This window comes from Channa argus, chromosome 17, assembly GCF_033026475.1.
Source record: "Channa argus isolate prfri chromosome 17, Channa argus male v1.0, whole genome shotgun sequence".
Taxonomy (NCBI): Eukaryota; Metazoa; Chordata; class Actinopteri; order Anabantiformes; family Channidae; genus Channa; species Channa argus.
The window spans coordinates 10,874,091-10,887,107 of NC_090213.1; the positions used below are offsets into that span (position 1 = coordinate 10,874,091).

General features: G+C 39.0%; 1 protein-coding gene across 1 annotated transcript; it reads right to left on the reverse strand.

Annotated features, from left to right (window-relative positions):
- Positions 1 to 1,849: 1,849 nt before the first annotated feature.
- acbd3 (acyl-Coenzyme A binding domain containing 3) lies at positions 1,850 to 11,824 on the reverse strand. Its single transcript, XM_067482140.1, has 8 exons — positions 11,509 to 11,824; positions 10,106 to 10,247; positions 9,525 to 9,665; positions 7,284 to 7,442; positions 6,799 to 6,973; positions 6,299 to 6,542; positions 5,331 to 5,621; positions 1,850 to 4,574 (listed from the first exon to the last, which is right to left on the reverse strand). The coding sequence occupies exons 1-8, from the start codon at positions 11,774 to 11,776 to the stop codon at positions 4,360 to 4,362; spliced, it is 1,635 nt and encodes a 544-aa protein (XP_067338241.1). The 5' UTR covers positions 11,777 to 11,824; the 3' UTR covers positions 1,850 to 4,359.
- Positions 11,825 to 13,017: the final 1,193 nt, after the last annotated feature.

Below are 13,017 nucleotides of genomic sequence, written 5' to 3' on the forward strand. Positions count from 1 at the left end.
AGAGTCAGGGAAGCGGTTTGATGGAAAACCGGGATCGGAGTTCATCCTCAACTGAACCGGGGCTTCACTGACACACTGAGAAGTTAGCAAATATCACAGCTTGAGGCTAAATTAAGTTATTTTATTCACTTCCTATTGGTTCTTTGAATATTATTTTATTAATTAGTATAATTTATTTAGCTTTATAGCAGTCGCTCAAAATTCGAGGTCATAACACTAAAATAACATTTAGTCTTTTTAAGCTAATTCCATTTATTAAAAAATATATAAAATAACAACTCCACAGTAACTAACCAATACAAGAAAAAACTGCTCTATAGTCAAAATGTACAATTTGCGGTTCCCTCTTGTAATAATAACATCATTTAATGTAATGGAAACAAATAAAACTGACCTGTTGGTGCTGTACCGTTATGTTTCAACCTGCCAGGCACTTGTCCGTTAGCTAGCTAAGTTAGCGTTAACTACTACTAATATCAGTTGCGTTAATGTTAGCTTAGTCCGAAATAAAGCCCATTCTCTGTTACTTTGTGGAGTTTATAACAATTTAAGATGTGAGTGGCTACTGATTGGAGATTGATTGCATTTATTCGGTAGCTAACTTCGAAGCAAACCTAGCATTAGCTTGAGTTAGCTTGAGTAATTAGCTAATTAACGTTAGTCATTAGCGCACGTTAGATTTAGTTAAAGGTTTGTTACTTCAGACAAGAGCAAGAAATACCGAAGGTGTGTTTTTACAAAAATCATAAACTAGCCAAATGCCTAAAGCTGACAAGAACATAGACTTAGATAAATGCATATATTATTAGCTTAGAATTTGTATAAATGCAAGTCATTTAAACGATTGCATTGGCCACAGTTACTAACGTTAAAGGAAGAACGTAGTGAATTTGAGTTGTTTGCTCGTACCTTTTAAAATACCCCCCTGGCCATCACATATTCAAGTCTACACTTGTCTATGGTTTATCTCCAAAGTATGTTTGTCCACAGCCTTTGTCCAGTCCACTACCGGACATCCACACCATTACTCTTTAAATTCCAAAGAGCAACCTCTCACCATTAATAGCCCCGTGTCTCCCCAGCTCAGTTTTAAAATATATAGGTCACAAGGTCAAGTGGATTCTTCTGCAGGTCTGCTTTGCAGCGTCTAGCTGTTACAATGTGTCTGCAGTTTTGAACGCGCCCCCTGGTGGCTTTGGCTGAACTAAGCAACTTCAAGATGCCCGTGTGACATTTAACTCCAGGCCAGAATTTCACTCTTAGGTTCTCATTACTAAGAAGCTATGTGTTCTGATAGCACATAGTTTAGCAGTTCATTCAACAGTGAGACTGTAAAAAGCCTATACAATTGGCTTCTTTAGAATTGTTCTTCACTCTGGACAATTTGTGAATTCCAATGTGCATGGTGGAAAATGGGGAACGCAAGGTCCATCATCCTGTTACCAATGAGTAACATCCGCATTTGTCCCTCCCTCAGCAAGAAATGTGTTTGACAGGAAAGCAGCCTGAGGATAACACATTCACCGCTGGTGGAAAAAGGAACAAACTTAATAGAGTTAGTTATCCCAGTGTGATTTCTGGTGTCCTCACATTCCCGACATTGCTTTTCTTGTCAGTTTCAAAGGTATTACTCTGAAAAAGTTTTCCCATTGTGTTTAAAGACAATGAGCCCTATGTCACACAGCAGTGTAGGTAAATAACACTGATTAAAGCTGCACTTCTGACTTACTGGGGCATAACTCAAATAGAGCTGAGTCATCATTAGTTTCATTAGATTCACGTGGGGGTTTTGAATGAGGGTGAAGTGTCTCATGTGAAAAATTGTATATATAGAATATCAGTTTCAATCAATGATTTAACACATTATTTTAATATGAATAAGCTATGAACAAAAAAAGGCAAGCAAACTGCGCAGTTTTAGAGATGAACATAACTTTAATCAAGATTAAATATATATGCCAAAAAAAAAAAAAAAGATTGCAGAGATCTAAGTCCCCCAAAAAACAAAAAACAAACACTTTATGTCTTTCATGTCTAGAGACTCAGTTTTATACTTCCTAGGAGTTTTGGACTTTGATTTAAGCTAAAATGCATACATATATCTCATTCACCATATTTTACAGTGCATTGATTCTCAAAACCATAACCTTCTTCCACATTTAGAAAACCCATACATAAACTCATTTGTAGAATTATTTACATACAAGGCTTTAACTTGTCTGCTAAAAACATTTGGTGAGCAGTTAGAAACCTAACAACAAACATCACACAACAGCAGAGAAATGTTGAACTTTGTGGGAACTTCGTTTAGCCATTGGTAGTGATATTTTCTAACACAAATCACTGCATTGATATGAAGCAGAAGAATCCATTCATTAAATAATGTGATGAAGTGACACTCGCAAGGACACTGGAGGAGTACCGAACCTGCAAGTTTGTCCACCTGTATTTAAAGTTTGGCTGCATACACACATAAAAATACACAAACACAGCTCAGTAAGCATGAGAAAGTGAAATCATACACTCTCCATTCAACAGCCATCATTCAGATTCAGACAGAGCAGTTAATAGGACACGGCTCATAACGCATCCAAGTGGTACATACACAAAACATGCATATGCAATGTGTGTGGGGTGGGGTTGTGTGGGGTGGGGTGGTGTGGGGTGGGGGAAATGAATGAATGAAGTTTGAAACTAGAAAATATTTTCATGTCAGACCTAAGTTAGTAACTGTGTCACCCAGGACAAAATGTTATATCATCTCAGTTTATTCACAATACCATACTTAAAATGACAAAGTGAGTAAGTTACTACAGGAGGTAAAAACAGAACAGCAACACTGTATTTTGTGTTATGAATGTTTGAGCTGCTGAGATGTAACAGTGTGTAATGAATCGAAAACCGAAAACTACAGATTCTTTATTTTTAAGTGCACTTGTGTGTCAGAGTGTAGAGTTACTCCAAACACACAAGATGATAAAAGACAAAATGCTGGGTAATATTAATTTAAAAACTGTCCCAATACTAACTTGCTTTTTTCAATTCTTATATAAAACCTTGATGGGAAAAGGACAGTTGATAATTTTATGTGTTGTAATGCATAACCATACACACAGCGGCTCTGTCAACAAGCACTGAGGAAACATGGGACAAAGTGAAACGGCATCAGGCAAATAAAAAAATATTTGTGGAGACATATTCACTGTCATTGGTTTTTAAATGTATTATTTTGTATCACATGAGATGCTTGTTTACAAGGCCAGAAGGCCCACACAGCTCATACAAATACCATGTGTATGTTTTTTTTGTATGTGTTCTCTCTCCACACACACGACTTCATCTGGAGTTTTCCCTGAACCATGCAATGACTTCTTGCCCATCTTTCTTACTGTAAATGTTGTAAGTTAACACACATACACTCATTCACACACACACACCTGGTGCCAATCAGAAAATATCAAGAAAATTAAGTGAATGACAGACAGACAGCTTTCACATGGGACTAAGCCAAAAAGAGCACTGCTTCCACTAAATAATTCTCTCAGATCATCATATATGTATGGTAGCTAATGTTGTACTGTTAGACAACAAAAATTTATTATTATGTTTGAGTACAATGGTGTTTTTAATGTGTGTGAGACTTGGCAAAAAAAAACAAAAGCTCTCTGTGAGTAAAAGGCATAGTGTTATAAAGTATGTCTGCAACATAATTTAATTTGAAACATTTTCTGTGTTCTCATGGGATAAACAACCCCCACTACCACTGAACAGGAAACACTGGCTCAAAGAGTAGATGCTGCAGTCACCAGGTTTCCCATTAGGCTTATGAAAACATCACTCAGGGCAGAAGCAGCCACGAGGCTGTGCTGGACAGTGTTGGTGACAGAAGAGGAGCCCAGAGTAAAAAGTGGTGCCACACAATATGAGAGCCTATAGTCCTATAATTTCTTTTATGTAAGCGCAACAAGAACAGGTGGTGAATATGCAACAAGGATACACACTCTTCTTCCAAGGGCTCGATGACAGGATCTAGCATGAGTGTATTCTGAGAAATGCATACACATACGGTACATACACGCTAGTCCAATCTCCAGACTTGGGCTCCAGTTGTGTCTCTTTGTTGCCCTCTGGTGGTTCACTTTCCAGAATAGATCTAGTCTCATTCTCACGCACGTGCACGCACACGCACACGCACACGCACACACACACACACACACACACACACACACACACACACACACACAGGCTGCCATTGCACAAATCTCCACCTACAAACACACATATACACACACACACACACACACACACATTTATATGAACATACACACTCCTTGGCTCTCCATGTGTCTGTAGTCAGGCTTATCTGGTGTAGTAGACTCTGTAGTAAACGCTCTTGGAGCGCCAGAGTGAATAGGAGTTGTCAAACTTAAGTAAGTAGACTCCACGCCCAGGGTACTGGTGGCTGCCAGCATACACCTCCTCATGACAGTCCCGCCGGTACACTGGCACAATCTCATCCACTTGTGGCTTCCCTGCCTCCTTCTTTGCCTTCTCCTCCTCATTTGGAGCATCACCTAAGGAAAAAAAGAATAATGCATGTTGTTATGGAAAAATCTTTGTCTTTGCTTAAAACTTTCCCTGCTACATCTTCCTGCACTGCTACACTGTGACATGCTCTGTCCAGCTCTAAAGGTACTGCAATAAATGAGAATGCTCCAAAAGTGATCAAGCAGAAAAAATTAACATTGTCCAATTGGTTAGAAGGTACGTTAAAATCCGAACATCTGGTCAAAGGAGCCACCTCTCCACATTAAGATAAGTTGTGCATCCATCTTCAAATTAACCAACAGACCCGCTGCAGTCATACTAAACTAGGATACAGTTGTAAACACGAGAAAAGAATAAAAGAAATTACATAAAACTAGTTATTCATCTCTCCAAAGGGCAATATGTGAAGCAGTATTGAAAAAAGAATGGAAGACATTTCTTTTCAAACCAACTGCTTCTATTGCAAAGAGGGAAAAAGAAAAAGCCACAGCGGCTTGAGTAGGTCATTAATACATCTAATCATAGCCCAACTAGATAAACTTAATCCCCATAACATTAATTAGTAAACAGCTATGTTCAGTTTTTATTTTGTGAAAAATAGATAGTTTTGCTTATTTTGTGTTTAAATAATCATGATTTAGAAGAGCCTACACCCGGCACACAACTTCAAGCAAAACTGACACTTTACCAAATTGTTTCAGCATTGCTGACACCACAAAAAGAAATATTAGAGATATTATTAGGCAGGCTTATTTCACCCATACTTCCCACCCACACCTCACCATCATCTTCCTCGTCCTCGTCACTGGACTCTGACACATGCACGCTGACCGAAGCGGAGGCAGCATCTGTCCATTCGAAGAAGACCCCAAAGCCGATGTCATAATAGTCTGTAGCAAACTCCCAGAACAGGTAGGAGCCCTCCTCATGGGTGGGAACACGTACTGTCACCACCTCACCGCGCCCCACAGTAATCACACTGTCTGCGTCCTGCCGGATTTTCTCCTTAAAGTCCTTGATCTGCGGCCTTGTCCACATGGAAGGGGCAGCTATGACCGGTGGGGAGTCAGCAGCTGTGATCAAGGGATGAGATACTTATTAAATCTGTAAAAATCTGCTGATGCAGATTTCTGTACAGGAAGAAATATACTATTTAGATTTATTAATAACTGATACCCTACCAGGATTTACAGTCTGAATGCCTAACTAGCTTAACCAACAGGCCTCTTACTGTATATCAGCTGTTTATGCACTTAGTGACAAAAACAGAAAGGGAGGGAGAGTATTCACATAGGCATGTGACCATTGGCACGGTGTTGCAATCTCAGCTAAATGTCAATCCAGCCATCTTTTCCCTAAACATCATTCTGAGAGCGAGCAGGCAGCTGCAGTGGATTCATTTGCCCCAGGATGTAAGTTTTGGACTAAGGCCATGGCATTGTTCATTTTTGGTATTCTCCGCTGTAAGCAGAATATGTGGTTGGATGCCACCTAAAGCAGTCCGCTATCATGTATCCTTTGTTCCAGCTCTTCTCCTTCCTGGCCTCTAAGTCACATCAACAAGGTCTCACCAGATAAGAATCGAGTTACATGTTTGGTATAAACCTTTGTTTGTTTAAATATGAGATACCCTTCCTGCTCTGTAGCCCTTGGCTGCATAAAATGGAAAAATGTACATTCTTTCTAGATAAAGTGACCTGCAGATGGTTTTGCTGCTTATATAAGATAAACACAGTGACGGCCAACCAACCTAATAGAGGTCCATTCTCTGAGACCTCCTCTGCTGGCTCAGGCTCTGGCTCTCTGTCCATGCTCTCTGAAAATGTATCTGACTGGCCTCCATTGAGTGTAGGAACCTCCTCACCAGCGGGTATTGAAGCTGCACATAATGGTCCAGCCACTGAAGCAGGAATGGGGTCCCCACTGTTGAAGCTCCTGGATTCCATTGCATTATGAATCATTGTATCTGCCTGCTGCTGTTTCTGTAAGGCCGCCTGGGACAAAAAAGTCCATTAAGTGAAAACAATTAAAAAAAAAATTTAAAAAAAATCTAGGGACGTAAAACAAACATTTTCAGTTCCCGCAATTCTGTAGCTGTCAAAGTACATGTTTCCTAAATACCACATTAGGCTAACAAGATTTTTTATAGACATTTAATCCTTGGCCCCTTAAAAAACATGGTTAATATGGACAACAAAGTCTAAACATTAATTCTATCATTCTATCTCTCTGTCGGTGAATGCACACTACCTGTTGCTGGGCCAGCTGGACCTGGTAGAGCTGCTGCATGTACTGCTGGTAGTGCTGTTCCTGGAGCTGACGGATGAGGCCCAGCTGTTGCTCTGGGCTGTTGGGGTACTGCTGGGCAGCATATTGTTGGAACTGCACCGCAGTTTGGGCATTCAGTGCTGCCATAATCTGTTGTCTGGAAAATAGAAAGACAAGGGAGAGTTAGTGAGAATGGATAAACGAGAAATGATGGATAACAATGGGGTTATAAAGTGCTTTCAAAAACATGAGAGCTGTATTGAGCTCTTTTAACAAATTATTTGCAAAACACTGACCCTCCAAAGGTGAACTACAAGGACAGCGTTTTTGTCACAGCTCCAAGGCTAAAAAGAAAATACCACTATAGATATCAATGGGAGGGTTGGTAATAATTACGTAGAAGTAAAATGGATATTTTGAAACCCCAAACACAACGTACAAACTCTCAGTAACACAGACACACATACTTCTGCTGCTCAATCCGTAGCCTCTCCTCCTCTGCCTGTCTTCTTTCTTCTTCCTCTCTCCTCAACCTTTCCTCCTCTTCAAGCCTCCTTCTCTCCTCTTCCTGTCTTTGTCGTTCCCTCTCCTCCTCCTCCTGCCGCTGTTGCTCCTCCTCCTCTTTCCTGTGCAGGAGCAAAGTCAAGAAGTATAAAATAAATTATATAAATGGTTCTACAAGCAGTACAAGTCAATAAATGTCCAATACTGCACCTGTTGCATCACACATTTAGCTTGGGCATTGCAAAATAAAGGATACAAAGACCCAAAGAGTAAAAAAAGAGGTTGAGAAGTTTTTTTACTAAAATAATTAATAAAATGTTAGAGGTGTAGCCTTGCATATAGATAAAATATTGAAATGTAAAGCTAGTTATTAATGGAATTAAGAACTGCACTGTAGTACGTAGAAATTTACTAATACTAATTAATACTGAAAGATAATAATTAGTTATGTGTACAGAGCACCAGGCTCTAGTATAGATTTATTTAAAGATAAATTAGTAGGAATGTATAAAAGGTGATCAAGAAAAAAGTTGTTGTTTGTGGTAACATTAAGACTCTTAATTAAATTAAGGAAAATGTGTATGATGTATGCTGCTACTTATTATAAGTGATCATATACCAGTTTTTATAACTTGTCAGAATAATTCTAACTAAAATGATCGGTACAAATAAATTAATCGGAAACAGATCACATAGTTTCATATCATTTGTAAATGGTTTTATTGGGAAATGATCAATAGACTCTACCAACATACGTTCATATGTTTTTACTCACATTACTGATTGTGTGGTCATGTGCTGTATGTGTAATGTGTCTACTAAAACTGGGTATTTCCAGACCAGATGAAAAGAGCCAGAGTCCACACTTTATATAAGTAACACCGACATCCTTTTTCATAGTGTAGGCGAGTATTATTGCCAAATTATTAGAAAAACTGTTTGTGTTCAGGTTAGATAAGTTCTTTGACAAAAGCTAAATTCTATGTGACAATCAGTATCAATCCAGTGCCAGACTTACACCCACCAAAAGACACTGTGCATATTATGACCAAATAATTTAACTTTGGTCTCCTCAGACCTCATAATCTTTTTCAAAAAGTTATTAGGTTCGTTCACATGCTCCAAGAGATTCCTTGAATGAACGTTTAGTTCAGATAATGTTTTCTTGTGGCTCACACTATGGAGTTTGTAATCAGGGTCAACCTGCTTTTCCAGAGCTCCTCCAGATGATATTATCTGAACTCCTAATAGTAAAGACACTTCTCTAGGTGATGTTATCTGGAGGGGTTTTTCAGCTAGAAGCAGAGAAATATTATAATACAGGGAAGTAGGAGGAGATAGTTTATAAGAATAAGCATTAAGCATTATAAGTAGAAGTTTATAAACATTAATGTACGTAAATTTACACCCTAAGCTAAGGCGATAGAAAGCAAGTTGGAAATTGGCAAAGTTGCCCTTCAAACAATCTAAGTTTATGCAGACTGTGCTTGACAGAGATGTGGACTTATTGCAGTTGCCTTTAAGGAATTTGTCAGCTCCCCTGCTGCTTGTTTTGGATTTTTTGTAGCTATTGAACAAGTTTCTGAGCACTTTGAATTATTTTTCTTGGTCTTCCACTTCTTGGAAGAGTCAGTATATCTGTCTTTCTTCCACCTCTGGATTATGGTCTTCACAGTTGGTATTGGTATTGCTAAATGATTTGAAATATTTTATTATCCATCTCCTGCTTTATCAAGCATTACCACTTTCATTTTTAGGTCTTTTAAAAACTGTTTATGCTGATTCCATTGCTTTTGTTGTTCTCAGCAAACTGCCTGAGACTGCCCCTAGAGATCTACCCACTTGCAACTGTAAAGTGCAAGCCCATTTTACCACACCCGGTGCCAGTAATCAAGCAATTCATGTTGACAGTCTTTTTTTTTTATAAAGTTCAGACACCCGATTTTACATATTCAAGTTAATTACCTAGAGCAATTATCAAGGGAGATACAAACTTTTGCACTGATATTCATTATTGTACAATAACTTTATTTGTATACGCTCCTTGACCATTTTTGTTGACATTAGTACCAGCTATACTTTGGAAAGGTGTGTATACTCTGTTCGCCATTTCAATGTAAACGGATGAAAATGTTTAAGTCAAGAGTATTTAGACACTGCTGTAGAGGGATTTCCCTCCTGGGAACTGAAGTTGGGCACCTTACCTTTTCCTCTCTTGTTCCTCCCTTTCAATCTTATGTGACGTCACATAGGGAGCGAAAAGGTTACAGCACTTGTTAAGCAGCTTGACAAACTCCACCATAGCCTCATCCTTTTCCAAGTTACCCAGAGACGCCCACTCTTTCCTGCACAGAGTTAAATGGAGGCAAATACAATCAAGAAAAGCGGGCAAATTAGGTTAAATGATTTAATATTAACTGATTTCTTTAAAAGGACTTGTTAGTGCTTTACAATAAAAAAAAAAAACAAGGTACTCCTAGATCTGTAGCAACCATTGTTTCCTTGGAACATAAAAAAGGAATAATTTGAGTATTTTATCAATTCAGTTTGAACACTTTTTTGCAGTAGTAGTAAGTAAGTAGTAAACCTTTAAGAAAATTAAAAATACTAAGTGGCAATGAAACAAAATTCAAAATTCACTGGAAGCACACCCCAACCTGTAATTTTCAACTTAGTGAAAGGAGAGGTGTTTATGTGTATTTCACGAAACACAGTTGAATTAATGGAATGCCTACCAGAATTCAAAGATCACATGTGCAGACACACATATTTCTTCTGAGGTTACCTGCGGTCATTGCCAAGGATGTCAAAGAAGCCGACCTCCGGCGAAGCATCTGGATTATAAGGGCCCAGCGACACCTGTTTGTGAAGAGCCACCAATCGAAGCTTCTCCTCATATGTCGGGTGGAAGGCCTTACCATCTTTGTCTACGGGCAACAAGGCAGGAGCAATTAGTTTGCATGTATTTGTTTATATATTCTGCAGTGACAAATACAGGCCATCTCTGGTTTTAGTGCCAAGTGGTAGTAGATACTGTACTACTACATTTTTGTTTAAAGTCTGTAGAGTAAGGTATATAACTAGTATGATGCTCCTTGTCCTTTCATGCTTTTGAAAACTCAGCAACACTTTCATGGTTTGAATTTATTCTACAATGATCACGTTTTTTCTTTTAAAGATCAAACTGCCACTGCTGTTAAAAGGTATGATATAACAATGGATACATTAATGTATACAGGTTAAGCAAGTAAACCTAACCCTAAGAGACCAAAAAATACAATGCAGAGATTGCATTGTATTTTTTTTGCAGAGACAGCGATTGCAAAGAGTGTTGCAACCTGCCCTAAACCTGTTTGCACAGTTGTCACCTATTACGCTGTATCAAAAACAATACACTTAGCTTACAGCTGTATGCAAATTAATCACTGACTACATTTACACACAAATCACATAAGGTCAGCAATGGACAGAATATTAATACTACTTATACTTCAAAATATATTTGGGGTGTTAATTACGCAGTCTCACGCATTGTATGCTTGCAAAGCGTCAATACAAGTAATTCAGCTGCACTTGTTCTTGCACTTCCTGAGATTTGAGATGGTCAAAGACTCTTTAGGCGCTGAAATCGGCAGCACGGGATTTATTTTAAAGACAACAGGCTGAGATGGACTGGAACAACTGGAATCGGCCAGCGTCTAAATCTCTGTAAGCAGCTGACCAGCAGGTTCCGTTCAGCCTCAGCAGTGGCAGGATAGGGCGTGTTTAAAACACCCAGACAACTCACTAGCCACGGTTGAATTAGCGTGGATATTTAACAGGTGCCACTCCGATATTGGCTACCGCTAGTTGATGGAGCAGTCGCTTGCGTGTTGCTGTGCCGAGCTCCACATTTAGTACAAACAGACAAACGGCAGGATGAAACGTTCTCAGCCCACGCAGTGATACAAACTCTAGAAGTGCTGTGCTTGTTTCAGTCTTTAACCGTCAGCTAACAGCTTGTTAGCTCTAAAGTAGCATTGTGGCTAATGCAATGTTGCGGCTGACAGCAGCAGCCCATACGATGACAGCTAACAGCGTTAGCAAACTGCTAACCTCACCCACAAAGTAATTCGTCTCAACGATCGGGTCTCGTGCCGGCCGTTTTTTCTTCGTCGTGTTAGTATGATTATCGAAAATGTAAATTACCTTTAAAAAATTTAAGGGCCATTCCGTACAGCTCTTGTAAAGGAAAGCCCCATTTCCTCTCTATCGCAGACTTGGCAGTCTCTCCATCTTCGCCTCCAACGTCACCCAGCGCATCAGTCTCGGGCTCCGCGGAATTAGGGTCCAGCTCTTCGACCTGGCTCTGTTCACCCTCCGGGTCGGGACTGAGAGTGAGGCCATCGATGGAAACTTCGAGCCGGCTGGAAGTAGCACTGTCGAGGTCGCCGCTCTGAACCTCTGTCGCCATCATGTAGGTAGACTGTCAGCTGAAGCAGCCACGTACCTACTTCCGTTTAGACTGGGCGGAAGTTCCGGGAGATTTTTCCTCCGAAGTAAATAATGACGACCCTTTCACCGATTTGGTTAGATAACTATTTACAGGAATCAGCTCTTTTACACGCAGGACTGTTTCAAACATTATATTTTTTTTACATGGTTGTTGTATTATAAGAAGATGATATTAGAATTTAAATAAAGAAGTAGTGACTCTTATTCAGGTGTCGAGGTGAATCATCTATTAAGAGCTTTTTAGATTACTGACTGCTAGTGGACAAATATTGTATTGCAAACATCACAAGTTCCTGGTGCACAGCACAAATATTATGGCAATGTAGCTGTTTATATATATTTTAAATGAACTACAGGCTGCTTTGGTGTGATAATATTTGTAGGAGGTTCTTGGGCTCATGCAGGTTCATAGAGGGAATTTTTCCTGATCTGGGAAACTCTAGAGAATAGCTGGGTTTCTGCAATAATGAATGTTATAGTAGCATTAAGTAAAGTGATAATAAAGTTTGATTTTAAGTAAAAGAGGTGTGGAGGGGTGTCTCTTGGCCTTTATAATTCTGGAAATGTGCTATCTCATGCACAGCGCAGTAGCATAAATCCTCAACATGGATGAAGTGCTGTTGTAGTTAGTTTTTTAAGGCATATCAAGCAATTAACCTGCACAAATAAATCAACGATTGCAGTGAAAATCGCTTAATGGTTGAATGCATTATAAAACTAGACAAAATTAGGTGCTCCTAAAAACTAAAAACAAAGGGAAAAAAACAAACCATGTATTCCAGAGTACATTCTTAAGTAATGTGAACATTATTGACCTTACTGGAGAAATCAGTTAAATATTTTTTCAAACAGGGGTATTCCTTCTCTTTCTCTGTGGCTCTGGGGCTTTAAAAAACACCAATACCAATACAATTCCAAAAGCTAAAATAAGCCATTCAGTATTCCAGGGTTATTTATCAGTGCCACTCAATAACAAATTTGTTTTTCAGGAACATTTCTGTGTTTACAAGGTATTATGTACATAACTATAATCATAACCCACTTTGTCGAATTGCTTCTAATCATTTGTAGAAACCTTTACATTGAGCATAATGTTTTACTTTGGGAATTATTCTCTTGTCTGGAAATTATCCCTCAAATACACAAAGACTGAACACATAACACAGTGGTCATTTTAACATATACCTGCAAACTTGTGAGGAT